We start from the raw sequence: 25,186 nt of genomic DNA on the forward strand, positions 1-25,186 counted from the left end.
AGGAGGCTTTTTTTCTGCTGTTCTGATGAACCCTAGAGGAAGGGGGCGAGGTCGGCCGGAGGCCTGGCCAAGGGCGGGGTGAAGACCGTGCAGACTCAGCTCCTCCGCTCCAAGAGGAAATCGTGAGTGCCAGCGTCTATGGTCACCATGGTGACTGGACCAACTTCCGCTCCACCGACCTGCCTATAGCCCTGCGAGGCGCTCCATGGCAACCAGACTTCTGCGTCGCGGAAGCTGGTCCCAGAGGTTGCAGCGGTTGGGGAACCCCGGCGGACGCCGCCCCCATCCCAGGGGGACTTGAAAATGTACAGCCAGCGGTTTGGCATCGTACAACGGGAGGTTAAGGGCCCCACTCCCAAAGTGGTGATCGTGGTAAGCACGAGATGTGTGTGCGGGATTCCACCTCTTTCTGCACCCTCCCGCACTCCAGGCCTAGCTGAGCCCAGCCTGGCCCCCTGCCAGGGCTCTAAAGGGAAGCAGGGGCCTGATGCGGTGGGTTGGATTTTTGAGGAAGGATGGATGAGGTTGCTTATCTCGCCCCCGTGCTCCCATCCTTTTCCCACTCCCTCCAATCCTTTGTGTCATTTATAAATATTTAGATTCTGTATATGGAGAATCACCACTTGGGCTCTTGTGGGGTTTCAGTCTCCAGAATACCTGAAAGGTTGTCCCCATGCGATGTGGAGTGTGTGTCACAGAAAGGGTTCTGGGCCATGCAGCAGGAAATCTGGGGTCTGGGCTGGCAGTCTTTCAGTTTTATGATCTTGGGCTGGCCCTACACCCCTAGGAAAACCATCTGTGGAAGTGGGGTTGGGCTGTGAGGTGTTGTGAGTGGTTATTGAGCCCCTCCTGTGCAAACTCAACTGTAACAAGTGTCCTTGCAGGCCTGGATGGAAGGAAATAGGACAGTTTGTGGCCTGTAAGGCTGGGGGAATGCTGCCTGCTGCAGAATTTGATGGGTCCTGCTCAGAGCCCCCAGACACTTGGTCCATGTACCTGGATTCCTTTCTTTCTACGGGCTAGAAAACCTCCACGTGTAATTAGACAATTACAGGCTATTACTTGAGCACCCGCTGTGTGCACAGCACTGTGGGAGATACAAGGGTGAATACAATGACCCTGGGAGGTTTACCCTGCAATAGAAGTTGATTCCTGCCTTCAGGTTGCGTATCATCTAATTGCAGAAACAACTCGCTCATGTATAAAACCATTACAGGTTAACCATAGATAATGATGTGCTATACTGTCTGTGATGGCCCTTCATGGAAAAAAGGTCAGGGATAATGAAAGATGCATGTTTATGCTCCATGGTGCACATAGCAATTCTCAGTTAATTTATAAACCTGCTCCCTCTTCTCTGGGTCCAAGGACTGTAGGATCTGGGTCTGGAAATCAGTGCGCAGGAGGCTTCTACAGACTGTAGGAGTCAAGGTGATCATTACAGACAGACTTCATTAGGGACAGAAATTGATCTCCTTTGGGTTTGGCATCCAAACACAGAGCTCAGGGGCTGGTGCCATTGGTCAGGTACCATTATTTGTTTTGGGAACCAGTAAGGATTTCTATTACACCAAATTACCACCAAACCAGAGAAGCAGGCCTATTTAATACTTTGAAGTTATAGAAAAATAAGAAGGAACAGGTCAGAGTTAGTGCATCTCATATGTCAGTGTAATAAGAAGTGTAGGTGTTAGAGGTCACAGAATTGTGGTGGGAGAGGAATAATAAAAGCCACCTGAGATGAGAGTTGGACACTAAACAACTCCTCCAGGAGGAAGCAATAAAAGATGTAATACCTGAAGTAATGGAGAAGCGAAACAAGCAGCTGTTTGGTGAATGCCTCCTAGAGACCCAATTGCCTACTTCTCAAAATAGTTTTTTAGGAGGACATTTATTTTGATCATGGGTAAAGGAGTAGAGGCCCGAATCAAACCTCGGATGTGAGACATTGTTCTTTAAGACATTAACTATAAACTGTAATGCTAGAAATGACAATTTGAGATGTTACAGTAACAAAAGCCTTCGGTGACTTTGAAAACACAAGGTAGTTATAAAATTCTTTGTTCTCCTGCCGTTAGCATGGTTTAGAGCTCAGTGTCCACACATGGCTTTTGAGCACTTAAAATATGCCTAGTCACATGTTGAGATGATAATGTTTTGGATATATTGGTTAAATAAAATATATTATTAAAATTAATTTTCCCTGTTTCTTTTTACTTTTTAAAATGCAGCTACTAGAAAATGTTAAATTACAGATCTGTTTTACATTATGTTTCTATTGAACAGTGCAATTTTGACTAATGTCAAGACTGTGCATGGATTGGCATCCTTGTTAGAGAACCCCAGGTCACACCTTGTTCATCTAGAGACTGGGTCCTTCCTGACCACAGAGTCCTGCTCAGGATGCCCCAAGCCTTACAGGGCTTCTTGCCCCTCCCCCTTGCTACTGCTCAGGCTGTTTCTCACCACCATCTAACCCCATTCCCGTCTTCAGTCAAAATGTACCTCAGAGCCTGGTTCTTGCCCTCATAAGACAACCTTGATGCTTGGTTCCTGTTCTCAGCCTGTATGTCTACCAGGAGCCTGAGTTCCTGTGTTTATTCCACCCAAGGTGCACTCTTTTTTTTTTTTTTAAGATTTTATTGGGGAATTGGGGGAGGGGAACAGTGCTGGGGAATCGGGGGAAGGAGAACAGACAAGTTGCTGTCGTTTTGTTCTTCAGTCTAGTTGTGGAGGATGTTGCTTCACTGGCCCAAGTTGGCACCATCATTACGCTTTTCCTGGGCGAGGCGGATCAGTCGCCGGCTTCTGGACGGCCGCTCACGCTGGCTGCTGGCTACACACAATAGCCCATGGCAACCCACTGCAGCAGGGGACTGCAGCCTACTCCGTCGCTGGCGACCCACGGCAGCTCAGCTCCAGGTCGAGCTGTTATTCAGCATCCTAGCTGTAGAGAGCAGTGTCACTGGCCCTCATATGTGGGATCCGAACCAGGGCCCTCTGGCATCCCAAGCCAGTTCTTAACCATCGCGCCACTCGGCCGGCCCCCAAGGTGTACTCTTGACCCTGCTCTGCCTTGTTGTCCCTGAATTAATAAAATGCCACACATATTAGAGAACAGTAATTTATTAACTGGCTCCAGATTCTAAATAATTTTGATATGAATTGCTTCCCATGATACAACCCCCAACATCATCTCTCCCTAACTCAGCCCTACCTTATCTTGTTCAAGTAAATCTAAGTACTTATATGTGTACCCTGAACCCTGAATCTTTTTATCAAGCTATCTTCAAATGTTGATTTTCTTTCCCCAGGAGACTCCTTTACCAAGACCCAACCCTAGTATTCTGGTAATCCTGACATTGATATTTGGAGTGTAAATGATCAGATTGACTCTCTGCCATATGAGTTAAGAGTTTTGTTACTGTGAATCAGCACCCCAGAATCTGACTACTCACCTAAGGATGATTTGATAAAACTGGCTGGAAGACCATGGATTCCATGGTGGCCCTAGGAAGAGGAGAAATTGCATCAAGCCCACCCAGAAACATTGTTTTTCACATTGTTTTTCTTTTTCCCTTTTCCCCTCCCCTCCCCTTCCCCCTCCTCTTCCCCCTCCCCCTCTTGTCTTGTCTTGTCTTGTCTTGTCTTGTCTTGTCTTCTCTTCTCTTCTCTTCTCTTCTCTTCTCTTCTCTTCTCTTCTCTTCTCTTCTCTTCTCTTCTCTTCTGTCTCACTGAGAACCTGATAGTGGTAAGCATTACGCTAGTAATACAGAAATGAAAAAGATACAGTCCATGTGATTTTATTAAATGTAATCAATATGCATTCAAAATGGTGTATGCATTTCCAGCTTCTTAGGAGATGTTCATATAAAATGAACATATTTACAGAATTTCAAGTTATCCAAAATGTCAGGATCATAGCCCTTACAGTCAACTTCTGGCCACAACAGAAATAGAAATAAAGTTCTACCACCAGTTGGTTTTTTCCCCATATCTTTTCCTTCTCTCTCTCGCTCTCTCCCTCTCCCTCTCCCTCCATCCCTCTCTCCCTCCCTTCTTTCCTTCCTTCCTTCCTTCCTTCCTTCCTTCCTTCCTTCCTTCCTTCCTTCCTTCCTTCCTTCTTTTCTTCTCACAACTCTTTTTATATATATCCTATATGCAGTTGACCCTTGAGCAACATAGGCTTGAATTGCTTGGGTCCACTTATGGATTTTTTTCAATAAATGCTTGTACTGGTTTTATAGGTGGGAGTCCAGGGTTGCAGAGGGCCAACTGTATGCATTGACCTACACCGTTTTATACAGACGAGCATCTGCAGATTTTGGTATCTGGGAGGACAGGTCCTGGAACCAATCATCTGCAGATAATGAGCAACAACTTAATTTTGGAGGGAGTCAAAGTTATACATGGACTTTTGACTGCATGGGGGTTGGTGTTCCTAACCCCATGTTTTTCAAGGGTCAACTGTACTTCGATAGCAGCCTCTCTTAACTGAAAGTATTTTTATGGTGGTAACTGTTGCTTATCCTGAGAAACAATGGGATACTGGCTGGCAAGATAAAGGTTAAGAATTAGAAGACCTTTAATTCTTGTTGTATTCAAGTCTGCCCTAACTATTTGAAGCACCGTGGGCAAATCACTTAATGTCTGTCCCTTGTTTGACTAGATAATCTCTAGAGTACCATTCACATTTTTTACTTTATAATTCCATGAACTTTTACTCCATGGGCACTTGAGAAATATTTGAGACTGATTCAACGACATCTTAGGTATAGGCTTAAAGAATCAAACAAGTTACACTGTAGCCACTTAAGCTGTTTGCAGTTGTAGCAGGATGTAGTAGTTCCATATACCAAGTTTTATTTAGTATGAATGAGTATTAGTAGAGGTCATGATTAATTGAAAATATGCTATTGATTTTAGGTCTATCGTGATAGCTGTCATTTGTTTTCAGAGAGCCAAGCCTCCTCAAGGCCGCGGGGCTGAGCAACATCTGGAAAGAATCCAACGCAACTATCAGAAACATCATGCTGTTTTGGATTCCATTAAGTCAATCGAGCGGGATCGCTTGAAAGCTGAGTGGCACCAACACAATGACCGGAAGTTTATGGATAATCTTGTGAAAGCAAGAATCAAGGATGCCATGCAAGGGTTTATCATCAACACGGAAGAAAGACGAAATAAGTAAGGCTCACAAACCCGATGCCCAGACTGTGAAATAGTTTCCAAAACCACAACTTGAGACTGACCAATCAAAAATCAAGTGAATTTTAAGAGGAAGAATCATGGCTGAGATATTCATATTCCTACCAAATCAATAGCTGTTGCTTGTTTATACTCTCACTTGTGATAACCTATATTATGATAGCAAAAAAATAACTTTCACATTTTGTTACTTTAATTAAAATCTCATTTTTTTTGTTGAAGATATACATTATATATCTCATCTGTATGTGAACAAATAAAATATGGAACGGGTCAATCTTCTAATTGCTTTAAATGGCAACTAGTTTTATTTTATGGAAGACTGCAATGATCTGTTCCTTCTTACAAAATTTATGACTAAACATACTTCTGAAATCAAATTTAACAAAATAAAAATCAATTAGTAAAATGGTATATGTGGCATTACAGTTTTAATTTTTATTTTTTAATTTTTTTTCAGGCTACGTGAACTTTTAGCATCAGAAGAAAATGGGTATTTTACCGAAATGCAATTGAAAGAAGAAACAGTTGAGGAGAAAAAAAAAAGAATGAAAAATAAAACCAGATTATTAAAAGAGAAGAAAGAAAAAGAAAGAAAGGCTTTTGTGGCTGAAAAACTAGACCAGCAATTCAGGTAATGATGTCAGAAAACCCACACGCAGAAACTGAAGTTAGTGTATTAAAAAAGAGTTAGGAATGCTAATTTACAGTAAAGTATAGCCTTAAGAGGGTATACATAGTAGTTGTACCTTTAAGTCTTGGTAACTATATGTACATCATTGAATAATGCAGGCATGGGGGTTTTTGTTTTGTTTTGTGGAAAGAACACTTAAGATTTACTCTTCTAACCAATTTCAAGTATACAATACAGCATTATTCGTTATGGTCACCATACTATACTATATTCGATCCCCAGAACTTATTCAGTCATCTTATAACTGGAAGGTTGTGTTCTTTGGCCAACATCTCCCCCATTTCCCTCAACCCCTAGGCTCTGGGAACCAGCATTCTATACTCTGTTTCTGTATGTTCAACTTTTTTTAGATTCCATGTATAAGTGAGATCATACTATATTTGTCTTTCTCTGTCTGGCTTATTTCATTGAGCATAATGGCCTCCGCATTCGTTAATGTTGTCTCAAATGACAAGATTTCCTTATTTTTTATGCTGAATAATATTTGATTATATTTATGTAAAACAATTATCTTTATCCATTCATACATCAGTGGACACTTAGGCTATTTCCATGTGTTGGCTATTGTAAATAATACTGAGTGAATATGGGAGTGCAGATATTGGCATACTAATTTTTTTCCTTTGGCTATATACCCAGAAGTGGAATTGCTGGATCATATGGTAGCATTATTTTTAACTTTTTGAAGAACATCCATACTGTTTTTCATAATGGCTATACTAAATTATATTCCCACCAACAGGGTACAGGTTTCCTTTTCTTCATTGCCAACATTTGTCATCTCTTGTCTTTTTGATAATAGCCATCCTAACAGGTATGAAGTAATATCTCATTGTGGTTTTGATTTATATTTCCCTTGTGATTAGTGATGTTGAGCGTCTTTTCATGTATTTGTTGGCCCTTTGTATGTCTTCTTGGAAAAGTATCTATTTAAGACCTTTGCTCACTTTTTGATTGGATTATTTGTTCTCTTGCCATTGAGTTGTGTGAGTTTCTTATATATTTTAGATATTAACCCCTTATCTGATAGATGGTTTATAAATATTTTCTCCCATTCCTTAGGTTACCTTTTCATTTTGTTGATGGTTTCTTATGCTGTGCAGAAGCTTTTTCGTTTGTAGTCCCACTTATTTTTGCTTTTGTTTTTTTGTGTTTTTGGTGTCATATCCAAAAAATCATTGTCAAGACCAATGTCAAGGAGCATTTCCCCCTTATGTTTTCTTCTATGTGTTTTACAGTTCCAGGTCTTATGTGTAATTCTTTAATCCAATTTGAGTTAATTTTTGTAAATGCTGTATATAGGGGTCCAATTTCTTTTTTTTTTAATGTATGTGGATACCCAGTTTTTCCAAGAATATTTGTTGAAGAGACGATCCTTTCCCCATTTTGTGTTTTTGCCCACTTTGTAAAAGATTATTTGCCTATATATGTATGGGTTTATTTCTGGGCCCTCTATTCTGTTTCAGTGTCTGTTTTTATGCTAGTACCATGCTGTTTTGATTACTATAGCTTTGTAATATAGTTTGAACTATTGTTTGTGATGCCTCCATCTTTGTTCTTCTTTCTCAAGATTGTTTTGGCTATTCAGGGTCTTTTGTGGTTTCATCTGAATTTTAGAACTGTTTTTCTATTTCTGTGAAAAATGCTGTTGAAATTTTGATAAAGATTGTATTGAATCTTTAGGTCACTTTGGGTAGTATGGACATTTTAATAAATTTAATTTTTTCAATGCAAACACAAAGGTTATATTTCTATTTATTTGTGTCTTCAGTTTCTTTCCTCACTGTCTTATAGTTTCCAGTGTACAGATTTTTAACCTCCAGTTAAATTTAGTCCTAAGTATTTTATTGTTTTTGATGCTATTGCAAATGTGATTGTTTTAAAATTTTTTCTTTCAGATAGTTTTTTTAAGGGTATAGAAATGCAACTGATTGCTGTATGTTGATTTCATATCCTGCAATTTAACTGAATCACTGATTACTAATAACAGTTTTTTGTTGGAATCTTTAGGGTTTTCTATAGATAGGATCATCTAATCCCCAATTTTCCTTCTTCCTTTCCATTTTGGATGCCTTTTATTTCTTTTTCTTGCCTAATTTCTCTGGCTAGGTCTTCTAGTATTATGTTGGAAAAAGTGGAATAAGTAGACACCCTTGTTCCTGATTTTAGAGGAAAAAAGCCTTCAACTTTACACTGTTGAACATGATGTTAGCTGTGGGCCTGTCATATATGGCCTTCACTGTGTCGAACTACATTACTTATATGCCTAATTTGTTGAAAGTTTTTATCATGAATTTGTCAAGTGCCTTTTCTATATCAAGATGATCATATAATTTTTATCCTTCATTCTGTTAATGTGGTGTATCACATTTATTGAATTGCATATGTTGAACCATCCTTGCATTCTAGGGAACACACTCAATCATGGTTTATGATCCTTTTAATGTGCTATTAAATTCAACTTGCTAGTATTTTATTGAGGATTTTTGCATTTCTGTTCATCAAGGATATAGGCCTGTAATTTTCTTGTCTTGTGTCCATGTCTGGCTTTGATGCCAGGGTAACACTGGCCTTGTAAAATTAGTTTGGAAGTCTTCTTTTTCCTTTGATTTTTTTTTTGGAAGCATTTGAGAAGGATTGGTATTATTATTGATTGGCTTAACAAAAAAACCAATATCACACTATCAGGTCACCAAGTACGGGTGGAGCAGGTTGTGGATCATGTTACTCTAGAGTCAGGAACAGAATGGTCCAAAGTAAAGTAAAATGTAAACTTTGAGTTAAAGTCTGGTAGAATACAGAAGGAATACAAGAGTTCATTTTTCACAGCACACGAAATTTGAGTAGGTGAGAAATCCAAAGGTCAACAAGTGTGAGAAAGCCGCAAAACCATTCATGTGGAGGGATTAAAACATGGTTCAGAGACAAAACTTTTGCCATCTCCTCTCTCTCTCTGCCATGAAGTTGCTATTAATTACATAGACTGCCCTAAGTCCTCCTAATAAAGGCCCAAAGGAGAAGGAAGCTGTTGCAGTGAGTGGTGCATACAAATTGCATATACTTGTTTCTACATCTAAGTTATATTTGTGAAGATATAAGAAATAAGATTTTATGTGTGAAAGTACCATGTAAAGCACTCACAAACAAAAAGTTTTCCTCTTATCAATGATTATTATCATTAAAATAGATAGCTGTTCTATCTGTAGAAAAAGTGAGCATCCCTAAATCAAGGGTTCCTAAGGTCAAGTGAGTAGGTAAATCATTAGGATGTAGGGGGAAAATATTTGATGTTCATTTTTTTATCTCATCTCTTTAATTTTTATTTTTGCATTTATTTAAAAAATGTTATAGTAATAACTGCATAGTTTATCAATAATAATCATATTTGTACATGCTTAGAATTTGTTTACTGAAAGGGATACATACATAATCAAAAAAGTTTGAAGACCTACTGATCTAAAGAAATACTTGATATGGGCACCTTCCTATAATGTTAATTCAGGCTTTCTTGTCAACATGGATCACCAACTGCCTTAGCAATCAACGTTTTTGTATTCTGATTTTATATTAAGGAAGGGAATCATCAGAGATAAGCAGAAAGAGCTACATTTAAGCAGATTCATTGTAACATTATAATAAAAGTCAGAGATAAATATATATGTTCATCAAATAGGAAAATGTGTAAATGAACTATGATATATTTATAGTCCCCATCCTATATTACACAGCTTAGTAAAGTATGAAGTTTTGAAATTAGGAATTATTTTAAAGAATATTTCATGAGGAAACATTCCCAATATAACATTAGGTAGAAAAATTAAGATACAAGGAGTTATTAATATAGATATATAGCTATGCAGAATGGCCCCAATTCTAGTAAACACACACACACACAAGACTGGAAAAAAGTATACTAACATGCTAATAGACTTTAATTCTTAGTAGTGTGATTAAGTATTTTTAGTGTCTTCATATTTTTCTATATTTTCCAGTTTTTCTGCAATGAACATGTATTAGTTTTGTAATTAGGAAGGGAGTTTTTGGGTTTTTTTAAAGGCAAAAATGTCATAATTCATACTAGTTATTTTTAGTCTTTAGATTTTCATTATTTGAATAACTTTCCTAGAGTATGAATCATAGGATTAGGAAGGACGTTAATAAGTTATCATGGTCAATTCTTTTTTTTTTAATGCATTATGTGTGTGTGTATATATCACATCTTTTTTATTCATTTATCCATCAATGAAAGATTTTTATTCATTTATTTTTTAATTAATTAATTAATTTTTAAAAGATTTTATTGGGGAATTAGGGGAGGGGAACAGTGTTGGGGAATTGGGGAAGGGGACCAGCCAAGTTGTTGTTCTTCAATCTTCATTGTGGAGGGCGCCAGTTGCCATCTGGCTTCCCATTGGCAGCTTGTGGCCTCTAAGCTCAAGGTACTGTGTTCAATCTTAGTTGTGGGTGGACGTAGCCACCATCCCATGTGGGAGTCGAACCAGCAGCCTTGTTGTTAAGAGTGCACGCTCTACCCACTGAGCCATCTGGGCGGCAGCTCAGCTCAAGGTGCCGAGTTCAGCCTTAGTTGCGGGTGGGTGTAGCCCACCATCAAGCAGGCAATCTTGTTATTACACCAGCTGAGCCATCCTGCCACCTGTTGGCAACTCAGTAACAGCTCAGCTTGGGCGCAGCGTCATTGGTCCATGTGGGAATTGAACCGGCAGCCCTGTTGCTCAGAGCTCATGCTCTTAAGCCAACTCTTAAGCAACTGAGCCAATCGGCCGGCCCTCTTGGTCAATTCTTATAGAATTTCACACAGATGAATTCATTTTTCAATGTTAAAGTGTTTTGTTTTGTTTTTTGATAACCTAGCAATTTCAGTTTCTGTTGTCTTCTTTAGCCTTCCACAGATTTTGGATAACTGCTGGTTATCATTTATGTTGCTAACAAGCATGGCTATACATCAAATAAAACAACAACTATTTATTGGGCATTGGGTAGGTAGTGTGGGGCATATATTCTTGAAATGTGTTCCTGAGTGCCATCACTCAAAGTGATTCCTATTTAGTCAGGAAAATGAGATTAATTCTCGCCAAATGGTGAACAGTACTCAACAGTATTTATAAATGTCAATTTGTGAGGTATCAACCACTCTTGCAATAAGTGTTTAGACCTCATCCTTTCTTTTAGTCTTAACAACTAAAATTTCATCAAAAGTTCTTTATTGAAAAAATAAAAATTCTTTATTGAGCCCATTTTCAAACTTCAGCTTCTTGGTGCTGAATTTGATTTAGAACCAGGAAGAATGAATGTTTATAAACATTGCCTTCAATCAGAGGTTCTCACACTTGGCTGCATGCCAGAGCCTCCTAGGCACTCTAGAAAAAATTGCAGATACTTGGGTGCTACCCCCAGATATTCTGATTTAACTAGTCTGGTCTGGGAGTAGGGGAGGGAAGAAGTGGGGAGTGTATTGGTGTAGAATTAACCCCTGGTCATTTGCAGAATGTGAAAAGAATCCACGAGACTCTACAAAGTGGGAGAGCAAGAGAGCTTTATTGCAAGTAAGGCAGAGAGAGAGAGTTCTGGCAAAGGGCAGTTTTACCAGGGCAGAGCCCAATAGGGACAGCTGCCCTGATGAGGAGTGCTGGGGTTTTATATTTTTCTAAGCAGGACGGAAAGTGCTTGTCAGCTTGCAGGGGGGCTGCTGTTACAGTTGTCTTCTGCTAGGAACTGTCCTGTTTCCATCTATGATGGGTGATTGTTAGCTTGCAGGGGATTGCTGTTGTGATTGGGAACTGTTCTGTTCCCACCTATAATGAATGTTAGGTGCTTGTCAGCCTGCAGGTGCAGTGCTGGCCAGGGGATTCAGAGCCAAGAGGTTAATGTTTAAGTTCGTTCTGTTAGCCCACAAGTTCACTCTTGTTAACTCTTTGTCCCATCCTGCCAGCTCACAAGCCCGTTCCCGTTAACTCTTTATGTGTCTCATCAGGGAGTACGATTTTGAAATTACCCCTAAATAATTCTAAAGTGCAGACATTGTTAATATCAGAGCCCTTAAGTTAAAAATGGTTCAATGAAAAGCGAAACAAAACAAAAAAAACAAACAAACAAAAAAGGAATTGATGAAGAACTTTTGAAGGAATTTAAATTACTAAGACTGAAAGAAAGGATGAGGTCTAAACACTTATTGAGGGAGCATTTCTACTTGAATGGTGACACAAGCATGGGTATGAAAAGGCAACAGTAGGGCTGTTTTCTCAACTCTCGCGGAAACCCCTTTAGTGGACGTGTGCTCTGCCAAGAGTGAGTCCAGTTGCAATGGGGAAGCTTCACTATGATATGCTGACTCTATACCTTTGGATCTTACCTTGGATGTGCACGCGGGGTCTCGTCCTATCAAAGCCTTAATCCCCTTGTAATATTGTAGGGACTCGTCTCTCTTCTATTTCTTGTACAGTAATAATCATAGTTACCACTTACTGATCTCCTATTATCTACCAGGCATTTATGTCCATTATCTCTGATCCTTACCAGAACCTTGAAAGATAGTTATTTTACAGACAAAGAAACAGGCTCGGAGAGGTCAAGTTTTTGATCCAAGGTCACACAGGAAATATCAAAACTAGGATTCAAAGCCTGCTCTGTCTGACTCCAGTGCCTGTATCTTGTCTGTGAAGTCACGGTGCCTGCCTCCCCACAGCCCCCTCTCGTATTTCCTCTGCTCGGATGGTGTGTGTCCAGATCTTTAACTTTCCTTACTTACTTCAGCGTCTGGCTACAGATACTGACTACAGATACGTGCCTAAATAGAGCAGTGTCTTATGAACGGCATGGTTTTGCCTTTTTAAAATTCTCCTTTCAGGGAATGCTGTGACGAGTTCCGTGATGAATTGTTTTGTATCCACCAGAAGAAGGTGTGCGAGGAGCGGAAGGCACAGATTGCATTTAACGAGGAGCTGAAAAGGCAAAAACTGTTGGAAGAGCAGATGTTCTCAAAGCTCTGGGAGGAGGATCGATTGGTCAAGGAAAAGCGGGAAGCCGAGGAGGCGAGGAGACAGAAGGAGCTAGTGGAGAGCACACGCCTGGGGCTGAACGCCCAGATCACGGGCATCCATGCGCAAAGGCGGGCAGCCCAGCAGCTGAAGGAAGAAGAGGCGCGCCTTGTGGTGGGCTTTTTAAAATGTTTGTCCTTGGCTGAGCAGCTCAGTGGGTGTAGGACGCAGCTTGCGGGCTTGTTACTGTACGGTTTGCCTAATGGCCTGGGCTGGTTCACAGGGCAGCATGGTCAGAGCCTTGGGTTTCAAGGCCCAGCTAACCGTGCCATCCCATTGTCTAGGTCAAGTTACTTCATTACTGTGACTCAGTTTCTTAATATGAAAAATGAGGCAAAATGTCTTTGTTGTGAGGACGAAATGGGATAATCCTTGACTGTGCTACTGAGAGGTCTAGCGACAATTTGGCAACATCCCCCATTCTTTGATACAGAAATGTACAGTTTCTAAATCCTATGCAAAAGTGCGATCAGCAGCTACTGTGCCCCTCTGGCCACCAACATGAATAATTTTGTTTCAACAGCATCGCTGCCCTTACTGTATAGAAATTAGAGCTGTCACTGGAAGTGTGCCACGGCACTCAAACCAGTAGCAATTTTATATGGCTATAAAGCTTTCAGCAACTGATATTTTATTACCACTAAATTTAAGAAAAAGGTATTATTTTCCTGGGAAATCCCCAGTATTAAAATTTAGAACCATAAGAATTGTCAAAGGTAAGATATTTCACAGTCCTAGAAGCCTTCTCTAGGTTTGAGACTGTTTTCTTTTGAAGGGTTTAGTGGAAGATGTCTAACTATTTTCCCTTCCCAAAGAAAATAAAAATGGCGGCCCCCAAACTGCCTTATATATACCCATCCTCTGGTGTAAGGTACCTAGTGAGCCATTTTTACAACATTCTGACATCAAACTGTGTGAGTTTTTCTTACAGTAAACAATTCTCTGATTTCGTGTGGCCATCCACTAGGTGCCCTACAACTCAATTCAATTCTGACACTGACTACCCAGAGATATCGTCGGACTCCACAGGTTTAGGGGTTCAGTCCCATGGACTACCCCTACTTCAGACGCCAGGCACAAGTAGTGGGTCCCCAGGTTACCTACACTTCCATCTAACTTGGCTACAAAGTTAGAGGTTCTTGTGACCCCCCCCCCAGGTTCATTAATTCACTAAAACAACTCATAGAACTCAGGAAAATGCTTTATTTGCCATTACTGATTTATTGTAAAGGATCTAACTCAGGAACTGCCAAACGGAAGAGATGCATAAGGCAAGGTGTCGGGGGTGGTATGCAGAGCTTCCATGCCCTCTCTGGACACACCGTGTTCCCAATACTTCAATGTGTTCACCTACTCAGAAGCTCCCTGAACCCCATCATTTGGGGGTTTTATGGAGGCTTCATTATGTAGGCATGATTGATGGAATCATTGGCCACTGGTGATTGAATTCCCTCTCCAGCTCCTCTCCTGGAGGTCGAGGGATGGAGCTGAAAGTTCCAAATCTCTAATCACGCGGTTTGGTCTGTCTAGTTAACAGCCCCTGTCCTGAAGCCCCAGCCACCATTCATCTCAGATTACAGAAAATAGTCTTATCACTTTGGAGATTCTAAAGGTTTTAGGAGCTGTGTGCCAGGAACCAGGACAAAGACCAAATATTTACTTTCTATTACACCACAGCTAGCTAGCTATTTCTACATTTATTTTTTTGTTCTTTTAAAAAATTTTTTCTATTTTGTTTTTTATTCTTTTTTCCTGTCCCAGCTAGGTAAATGCTTATCCCTCCAGGAGAGTTCTGCTGCCTCTGGCAGGAGGACTACTGCCTCCGTTATACTGTACCCAGATTTTCTACCAAATCCACAATACCCAGCAGCATTGGTGCTCTGGTTAAAACTGCTTGATTGGCCAGGCAGTTAAGCCAGACTGGAACGTCAGAAAGATAAGAAAATGTGAAGAAGTGGGGAATACTTATAAAAACCCAAATGCTTAAAATTAAGTTTGTATATTTAGCTGATGTGCACATTTCCATATTTGGACTCTTCTTGCTCTTTAATAATGTATCCAAATCTAGATGTGCAGCTTTGCATAGAAAAGTCCAGGAGGCCAGTACACTGAAATATTGAGAGTGGTGGTGAGTGATGAGCACTAGGTTTAAAGGTGATTTCTCTTGATACTTTTCTGCCTTTTGAACTCTACAACTATTAATTACTTTATAATCACACACACATACACGCACAGCGATTTTATAAAGCCTAGTTGCTGACTCAGCAATGAAAAGGTGGGTTTTATTTCTTACAGTCCCTCTAAATCCAGGTGTGTGTATTTCCAGGAAACCTTTTATTCCCATTGCTTAAACGAAATGCATTAATTTATTGGTTTTGTTCAACTGTACCGATGCGTTGTCTTCTTTATTGTTTTACCTTAGGAAAACGACAAAGTTCAGGTGAAACTTGAGAACGAGCAGGAGAAATTAAAGAAACAGAAGACAAAACAGGAAATCAGGACCGCTTTGCACAAAGCCCTCCAAGAGAAGATAGACCATATTCAGCAGGAATTCAGGGAAGAGCAGGACTTGAATATGAAGCTCGTGCAAAGGGCCCTGCAAGACTTACAGGAGGAGGCCGATAAAAAGAAGCACAAGAGAGTAAGCTGTTTATTCAGTTCCTGTTATGTGCTGGATGAGAGTCCCTGTTGAGCTGTCAGTCTTACGGGAGAGCCAGCCATACAAAGAATGAACCGTGACAGTGCTGCTCTCAGTGTGGTCCATGAACACATGGCATCAGCAGCACCTGGGAGGATGGTAGAAACAGAAATTCGTAGGCTCCAGAATCCGAATCAGAATTTACAAACCCCCCAGGTGACTCTGATGCTCATTGAATTTTGAGAACCCCTAATCTATAACATGGTGTTAGTACGGGGATAGCAGGATGGGACCATAGGAAACAGGGTGATTAAGTGTCCCTGGAAGCTGGGGAAGACATCACTGAGAAAGTGGTATTTGAGTTGGACCTCGAAGGTTATGTACTGGCCTTCATAAAAAGGCAAAGAGAGCAGAGAAATGCATTCCAGTATTTATTTAACTGTCTGTTCCTTTGAAATTTGTTTTGAACGCCGAAGGGTGTTGTTGCTTTTCCTACAGTACTATTTGTTACAGACTTTCTTTTTTTGCAACAGTTTTAGGTTCACAGTTAAATTGAGCAAAGATACAGAAATTTCTCATATGCCCCGTGCCCCCAGATAGCCTCCCCCATTATCAACATCCCTCATCAGAGCGGGACATTCATTACAATTGATTAACCTGCATTGACATCATTATCACCCAAAGTCCATAGTTTGCATTAAGGTTCACTCTTGCTGTTGTACATTCTGTGGGTTTGGACACATGTATAATGACATGTATCTGCCATGACAATATCATGCTGCAGAGTAGTTCCAATGGCCTAAAACTATCTCCATAATTTTGCCTTTTCCAAAATATCTTATAGTTGGAATCATATAGTATGTAGCCTTTTCAGATTGGTTTGTTTCACTAAGTAATATGCATTTAGTTTCCCTCCACATCTTTTCATGGCTTGATAGCTCATTTCCTTTTAGCACTGAATAATATGCCATTATCTGGATGAACCACCGTTTATTTATCCATTCACCTATTGAAAGACATCCTTGGTTGTTCCAGGTTTTGGTGATTATGAATAAAGTTGCTGTACACTTCATGTGCCAGGTTTTGTGAGGACATAAGATTTGAATTTGGGTAAATACCAAGGAGCATGTTTCCTGGGTCATACGGTAAACATATGTTTAGTTTTGTAAGAATCTGCCAAACTGTCTTCCAAAGTGGATGCACCGTTTTGCATCCCCACCACCAAAGAACGAAGAGTTCCTGTTGCTCCACATTTTTGTCAGCATTTGGTGTTGTCAGTGTTCCTGATTTTGGCCATTCTCATAGGTATACAGTGGTATCTCACTGCTGTTTTAATTTGTGTTTCTCTGATGACATATGATGTGGAGCATTAAGGGTTCTGAACCCAATTTCAATGTGTAGAGGTGGGGGTTTCCCCCCCCACACACACACACAATGACAAGAATGCTTAGGACACCATCTGGGTGTCCTGCAATTCAGCTCAAGCCTGACATTATTTACCTAGAGATAGCATCAGATTCCACAGGTAAAGGGCTTAGTCCTATAAGACCAGCCTCTACTTCAGGCACCAATTGCAAGCCCAGGTTATTAACTGTCCTTCTGACCAACTAACTGGCTGCAAATTGGAGCTTCCAACAACCTTCTCCAACTCAGGATGCCAATGGCACGTTCAGGTTGTTACCTGTGCTTCTGACCAACATAAATCAGAGGTTCCCAAAACCCCTTCATTGGGTTTGATTAATTTGCTAGAGCAGCTCACAGAACTCAGGAAACCTGTTTACTCACTAGATCACAGGTTTATTACAAAGGATAGTAAAGGATACGAATCAACAGCAAGATGAAGAGACACATAGGGTGAAGTCCTAAACAAAGGAGCTTCTGTCCTTGTGTTGTCTGGGGCCCGGCATGGTGGAACATGAGAGTGTTCCCCAACCTGGAAGCTTTCTGAACCTTCCCCTTTTAGATTTTTATGGAGGCTTCATTACATAGGACAGTTGATTAGATCATTGGCCACTTGTGATTGATTCAACCTCCAGTCCCTCTCCCCTCTCAGGAGGTAGGTTAGGGAGTAGGACTTGAAGTTCTAACCCTCTAAATACATGGCTGGTTCCCCTGGCAACCAGCCCTCCAACTTTAGGTGCGGTCCAAAAGCCACCTCATTAACATAAGACACCTTTTTTGCTCTAATCACTTAGGAAATTTCAAGGGTTTTAAATGCCAGAAATGGGGGCAAAGACCAAATATATATTTCTATTATAAATTATTCACACTATTACAAGCATCATGAAATCATATATTATGTGACCTTTTGACTGGTTTTTTTCACTTAGCACAATGTTTTCAAAGCTTATGTACCTTGTAGCATGTATGACAGACACTTCATTCCTTTCTGTGGCTGAATAATATTCCATTGTGTGTATATACAATTTTGTTTATCCATTTGTCAGTTGATGGACATTTACATTGTTTCTACTTTTTGGCTATTATGAATAATGCTACTGTAACATTCATGTGTAGATATTTATTTGGATATGTGTTTTTGTTTCTCTTGGGCACATAGCTAAGGTAACTGAGTCCTAGGGTACTTCTGTGTTGAAGCTTTTGAGTAATTTGTCAATTGTTTTCCTAAGTGGCTTCACCATTTTACATTCTCACTTTCAGTATATGAGGGTTCTGATTTTTTACATGCCAGTTAACCCTTGTTGTTGTCTGTCTTTTATTTTAACCATCCTAGTGTGTCTGAAGTGGTATGTCATTGTGATTTTGATGTGCACTTCCCTAATGACCAATGATGTTGAGCCTCTTTTCCTGTGCTTATTGACCAGTTGTATAGCTTCCTTGGAGAAGTCTATTGAAGTCATTTACCCAATATTTTTTTTTTTAAGATTTTTTTTTTTAAATTGGGGAATTGGGGGGATGGGAACAGTGCTGGGGAATTGGGGGAAGGGGAACAGACAAGTTGCTGTTGTTTTGTTCTTCAGTCTAATTGTGGAGGACGTTGCTTCACTGGCCCAAGTTGGCACCATCATTGCGCTTTTTCCCGGGCGAGGCAGATCAGTCACCGGCTTCTAGACATTCGCTCACTGCAGCTGCTGGCCGCTCATGCTGGCTGCTGGCTACATACAGTAGCCCATGGCAACCCACTGCCACAGGGGCTGCAGCCTATGCTGTCGGGTGACTCACGGCAGCCCAGCTCCAGGTTGAGCTGTTGTTCAGCATCTTAGCTGTAGAGGGCAGAGTCACTGGTCCTCATATGTGGGATCCGAACCAGTGCCCTCCGGCATCCCAAGCCAATTCTTAACCATTGCGCCACTCGGCCGGCCCTCATTTGCCCAATTTTTAATTGAGTTATTCGCCTTTTCATTATTGAGATGTAAGGTTTTTTATATGTTCTACAAGTCCTCTTACCTAAGTGGTTTGTAAATATTTTTTTCTCATTCCGTGGGTTGTCTTTTCACTTTCTTGATGGTGACTCTTGACGTGCAAAAGTTCTAAATTTTGATAAAGTCCAATTTACCTATATTTTCATTTGTTGCTTTTGCTTTTTGTGTCATATCTAAAATAACACGTCCTACCCCAAGGTCACAAAAATGTGGTCCTATGTTTTCTTCTTAAAGTTTTATGGTTTTAGCTCTTACACTTAGGCCTTTGATCCATTTTGAATTAAAGTTTGTATATGGTGTGAGGTAGAGGTCCAACTTCATTTTTTTGCATGTGGATACCCAGTTGTCCCAGCACCATTTGTTGAAGAGACTTTTCTCCCCCTATTGAATTCTTTTGGCAGCCTTATCAAAAATCAATTGACAGTAAATGTGAGGGTTTATTTCTGGACTCAGTTGTATTAATTTATATTTCTATCCTTATGCAGCATCACATATCTATTGGGTTGTCGGAAAAGTCATGATGTATTTTTGCAATGAAAAACAGAAAAAATACATCATGACTTTTCCAATAACCCAATATATGTCTTGATCTCTATAGCTTTGTAGTAAGTTTGAAATCAGGAAATGTGAATCCTTTAACTTTGTTCTTTTTTTTCAAACTGTTTTGCCTATCCTGGCTCCCTTGCCTTTCAGTATGAATTTGGGATCAGTTTATCGATTTCTGCAAAGAAGCCAATTGGGATTTTGATTGAGATTGTTTTGAATTCTGTAGACAGTTTAGGGACAGCTGCCATTTTAACAATATTATCTATTGATCCATGAATGTAGGATGTCTTTCCATTTACTTAGGTCTTTTTTATTTCAATAATGTTTCTTAGTTTTCAGAGTGTAAGTTTTGCCCTTTTCTTGTTAAATTTATTCCTAAGTAAATATGAGACTATGTATTCCAGCCATTCTGAGGGTGCAGCTATACCCTCAGACCTTGCTAGTCCTCCTCAGATCTATGATGTTTCCAAAAGAGATCAGATCAGAGATTGGATGGAACAACACAAATATAATACCATGAAAGACAGAGAAGCCACCTGAAAATTTTTTTTTTTTTAAAGATTTTTATTGGGGAATTGGGGGAAGGGGAACAAACAAGTTGCTGTCGTTTTGTTCTTCAGTCTAGTTGTGGAGGACGTTGCTTCACTGGCCCAAATTGGCACCATAATTGCGCTCTTCCCAGGCGAGGCAGATCAGTAGCCAGCTTCTGAACGGCCACTCAAGGCAGCTGCTGGCCACTCATGCTGGCTGCTGGCTACACACGGTAGCCCATGGCACCCCACCCACTGCAGCAGGGGCTGCAGCCTACCCCGTCGCCAGCAACTGACGGCCTCCCAGCTCCAGGTTGAGCTGTTGTTCAGCATCTTAGCTGTAGAGAGCAGTGTCACTGGCCCTCATATGTGGGCTCTGAACTGGGGCCCTCTGGCGTCCCAAGCCAGCTCTTAACCAATGCGCCACTCGGCCGGACCTGAAAATTCTTTTGTTATAAAGCCCTGTTCACAGCCTTAGCTGCACATTAAAATCACCTGGGGAAGTTAAAAACTACCCATTAGATAAGAATCTCTGGGGGTGAGACTCAGCCCTTAGTACTTTTTAAATGTCCCCAGGTGCTTCCTAAGTTAGCTAAGATTGAGAATTAGTGTTATAAAGTATCTGTGACTCATCCTCTAGTCAGAGACATAGTAGCTATAATAGTAGCAGTGACTTATTTTGTTTATCAGATTAAGATTCTATCTACCGAAATTAAAATAAATGAAAATAAAGTTGTATAATTGCAAATGATTTGGGAACTGCTTTGAGAAACACTTTGAGAAAGTGTTTGTAGTAATTTATTCAACAATGTATTTTAAAACATTTTAAACAGATAAACAAAGAATAGTACAATGAAACCCTGTGTGTGTCCCTCATCTGGCTTCAACAACCATCAACTAATGGTCATTCCTGTTTCGTCTATACCCCCATCCATTCCCTACCACCACACCTGAATGTTTTGAAGTAAACCCTGAACATAATATTTCATCTATAAATGTTTCAGTATGTAGTTCTAAAACATTGAGATTGTAGCTCTGAAAGTGTTTTTAAGCATCCCCAATCTCATTATCATATCTAAAAGTTTTAACAACATGAAGTAATTTTTATTTTATGTAGGAAGATACAGTAAGAGAACAGAAGATATATCATCAGTATTTGGCACAGCGGCGTGAGGAAGAAAAAGCGCAGGAGAAAGAACTGGACAGAGTATTAGAGGAAGAGAAGGAAAAGAAGTTGGCCGAGAAAAACAAGCAGCTGAAACTTGAGAAGGAGGCGAGGAAACAACTTGTGGATGAGGTCATGCGGTCAAGAAAACTTCAAGTTCAAGAAAAGTGTAAGGAAGTGAAGTATATCTTAGTTGGGCCTTAATTTAAGTAGCAATCAAAATATTTATTAAGTGGGTATTATGTATGAAACACTATGAGGGATATAAAAAGGATTAAGGCAAGATACCTGCTTTGCAGAACTTATCTAATTGAATACATGAAGTATAAACATATAAAGAGTTTTATATACTGGAAGACTCTGAGCAGTCGCGGGGGAGATTTTCTCAAAGTTAAAGGAACAGTATGTCCTTTGAATGGCCTGTGTGCCTTAGTCATAAAGGACAGTGAGAAGGTAGGACAGAGACACACATCTCTCCCTCTCACCCCCACCCTTTTATCTGTTCCTCTTTTCTTTCCGCAGGTGTCTTCATACCTCCCTACCTGCATACTTTTGCTTGGGTAGTTTTCTCTGCCTATGATGCTTTTGATCTTGAGAAATTCTAGACATCCTTCAAGACAGCTCAAATGTCTCATTCCTTGAGAGGCCCTCTATGTTCCCCTATTCATAATAAATCCTCTTTCTGAAGCTCTCACTGCGTCTTGCTGACATCTTAGCACACCATTGTATTCCCTCAGCTTCAAACAGAGCTTGGTTACAAAAGGAAGTACTTGTAGGATGAACAGCCACCTCCAGATTTACTCCATTCCATGTCCAGCCCAGTGAACCAGAGAGGCAGTAGGCGGACAGATTTACTGTTAGGGTACCATTAGACTTCACGCTAGTTGTCTTTGTAAGACAAAGCTCCTCATGGTTCCATTGATTAATTCTCCACTCTGGGAATTAAAACAGCAGTTTGAAATTAAGTCAGTATTAGATGGAGTTTTAAGAAAATGAGAAGAACACTAATAAAAGATTTTTGTATTTACCTATGATAAATAGGTGAGAAAACTTAGAAAATTTAAGTATTTGGACCATTTATAAACAAGGAAACAAGACCAACCATAATTCCACTAACCCCGGAGTAGCTACTATTCACAACGTTGTATATATCCTTCCAGTATTTTTACTCTGTATATAATTTCCTCTCACAAATCAGGATCATGTTGTATATATTGTTTTACATTCTGAATTTTCCACTTATCATAAACATTTTTTCCTGGTCAGTTTTCTTCAAGTATAAGATTTGTAATGCTGCCTAAAAATCCATTATAAAAATGGACCATAATTTATTTTACCTAAACACAACTAATTGATACAACTAAAAGATTGCTTTGAATCTTTTACTACTACTTTATCATTGCAGGTTATTATTTCTGTAAATAATTTTTTTGGGTCATATCTGATTATTTAAGATAAATTCCTATAAGTAGATTTTGGGACCAAGGATAGGTACATTTCAGATGTATATTGACCAGTTGTATTTATTCTTTTGTGAACTCTATTGTGGTTTTCTTATTTTTATTTTTTGTCATTTTTTTCCTACTGGTATTGTTCAGTTTTTCTTATTTAATTTATAAAAGCCTTTTAAGGCTTTCTTCAATATTTGTATAAAATCTCTCATTAACATAAATAGCAATAGAACTATTTGTCCTCAAGAACAGAAAGGTGAGAACTGTCCTAACAGTGATAATCTAGTTTGGAAAAAGCTGGTCACAGATTCTCCATGAAAAATGATTAAGAGACAATCTGTGTAGATCGCAGCATGTATGACCTAAATCCTATGTGGTCCTCAATGGTGATCACTACTTCTACGTTATTGGTCTCAGTTCCAGCCCAGTAATTCAAAGCTCTGCCTTTCTAAAAACAATGTGGCATTGATGCCCAGAAAGATGTCAGCAAGTCTTGTCTGAAAAAGTCATTTAGCGAAAAATTTCTGTCTTCCTTAGTGCAACGAAAAGCAAAAGAACAGGAACAACGTGCTATGGAACAGGAACACATAAATGAAGGTCTTAAAGAGCTTAATCGTGAAGAGAAGGAGAATTTTGCAAGGTATGACTTTGTTTTCTTTAATATTATTTACCAACTAAACAAAAAAAAGGACTAGAAAACTGTCAGGCTGTTGAAGAGGAGTGAGAAAGGGGATGGAGAAAGGCCAAGGACTCATTCCACATTGAGGTAAATTTTTTGAAATATTCCCTCCCTAAAAATCAACATTTGTTCTAAGATTCTCTTAGTTATTATTGTATAATAAGCACATTGTTGAATTTTTAATCTATTTTCCCCCATTCACCCTGATTTTAATGGGAATTTAAATTTGACTTCACAAATTACATTTTAATTGTAATGCCCAAAATAAATCCAAATGGTTACTTTCATAACTTTATACTTTGACATTTCCAATACTTTAGGCGCTCTGGGTTAGCCCAGGAGTACAGAAAGCAACTTCAGATGCAAATGTCTTACCAACAGCAGGCCCGGGAAGCCCAGAAGGAAGAGGAACGCCGGGAGTTAGAAGCAGGGATAGCAGCAAACAAGATTTGCCAGGAAAAGATCCGGGAGATCCTGTCCACCCATCGAGTGCTGCCTCGGAACATCCATCCCATGAGGAGGGCATGCCCCAATAAGCTTCCACCATAGCTGCCTAAACATCAATTTTTTTTCAGTGTTTGAATATTTTTAACTACTTGTGTTTGCTTCTGTATTCCTTTTAACGCATGGATTAACTGTTTTTTCTCCTCTGAGTTTGCATAATGATACCTCATTTTCTTTCTTGAAATTAAATGTTCCTCTTCTTAGATTTCATAGACTCACAAATCTGAATGATCTACCTCATGTCACACAGCTATTTTCCTGACTTGCCCCCTTGCCTCCCTTTCTTGTTCATTTATTAATAGCTTCACTTTCTTGCATCTCTCTATCCACATGCCTGTTTCCTCTTGCCTCCTTTCTCTTCTCTCTCGTAGACATAATGCACAATATCAGCAGGGCATTTTTGCAGGCAGAGTTGGAACTGTCAGCCACTTTAATTAACCCACTTATACAGTCATTAAACAAATATTTACTGAGTGCCTCTCATGTGCCAGACACTATTCTGGATCCCAAGGCTTCATCAAAAGCAAAACAAACCTCTTGATCTCACAGAGCTTACATCCTAGTGGAGGAAACCAGGAGACATGTGTTAAGTACTATAAAGCGGGAAATGGCAGGAGTGCTATTTTATTTTATAGGTAATGGTCAGAAAAAATATTTTTGAGCAGCTCATATTTAAATGAACCAGCCATGTGGTTATCTGCGGGGGAAAACATCCCAGGCAGAGGAAAGGGCCAGTGCAGTGGTGCCAGGGGAAAAGTCCACTTGTGCATTTGAGGTGTAGCATTTGTGCGGGAGTAGAGTGGATGAGGAGAGAGTGAGTGAGGCAGGAGTGGAAGAAGATTAGTCAGAAAGGTCGTGGGGGCCAGATGAGGCCTTGGAACCATGGTAAAGCCTGGCTTTTACGTGGCTGTAGGAAGCTGTTACCGGGTTTTAAACAGGGGAGAAACGACATGATATCAGAGGGTTGCTGGCTGCTATGCTGAGAATAGACTCCAGGAAGACAGAAACAGGGATGCAGTTAAGAAGCGATCACATTACCCCACGTGAGGGTGATGGCAGTGTGGTAGCCAGTCTCTAAGATGGACCCTAGTGACCCTCTCCTTCTGTATTTCTGCCCTTGTGTAGTCAGTCCCCTTCCACCCTAAATCATGCCTGCCCTGTGTGACCAATAGGATGCTGCAGAAGCAACAGGGCATAGCTTCCAAGTCGAGGTCATAAAAGACACTGCGGCTTCCGTCTTCATCTCTTGGATTGCTCACTCTGGAGGGAAGCCCACCAGCTGCCATGTTGTAAGGATAGGATGCTCAAGAAGCCTTCTGGAGAGGCCCATGTG

The 25,186-nt window shown here is 40.1% G+C and overlaps 1 protein-coding gene across 2 annotated transcripts; it reads left to right on the forward strand.

Annotated features, from left to right (window-relative positions):
- Window positions 1–81: 81 nt before the first annotated feature.
- On the forward strand, window positions 82–24,077 carry CFAP53 (cilia and flagella associated protein 53). Of its 2 annotated transcripts, none has more exons than XM_019627579.1 (8): window positions 82–372; window positions 4,958–5,187; window positions 5,669–5,842; window positions 12,768–13,071; window positions 15,380–15,598; window positions 21,172–21,388; window positions 23,208–23,310; window positions 23,670–24,077. In XM_019627579.1, exons 1-8 carry the CDS (start codon window positions 304–306, stop codon window positions 23,896–23,898), a joined length of 1,545 nt encoding a protein of 514 aa, XP_019483124.1. In that variant the 5' UTR covers window positions 82–303; the 3' UTR covers window positions 23,899–24,077. The 2 variants fall into 2 exon arrangements, with proteins under 2 accessions (XP_019483124.1, XP_019483125.1); XM_019627580.1 differs by having other exon boundaries at window positions 23,731–23,874.
- The last annotated feature ends 1,109 nt before the right edge of the window (window positions 24,078–25,186 follow it).

The sequence above is a fragment of the Hipposideros armiger genome, unplaced genomic scaffold, assembly GCF_001890085.2.
Source record: "Hipposideros armiger isolate ML-2016 unplaced genomic scaffold, ASM189008v1 scaffold_736, whole genome shotgun sequence".
Classification (NCBI taxonomy): domain Eukaryota; kingdom Metazoa; phylum Chordata; class Mammalia; order Chiroptera; family Hipposideridae; genus Hipposideros; species Hipposideros armiger.

Bases quoted from the DNA above. Each gene is read 5' to 3' on its own strand.
- CFAP53 (XM_019627579.1), top strand. From the start codon at position 304: ATGTACAGCCAGCGGTTTGGCATCGTACAACGGGAGGTTAAGGGCCCC. The intron at 13,072-15,379 runs GTGGGCTTTTTA...GTTTTACCTTAG, and splicing joins AAGAAGAGGCGCGCCTTGTG to GAAAACGACAAAGTTCAGGT. The intron at 21,389-23,207 runs GTAAGGAAGTGA...TGTCTTCCTTAG, and splicing joins ACTTCAAGTTCAAGAAAAGT to TGCAACGAAAAGCAAAAGAA.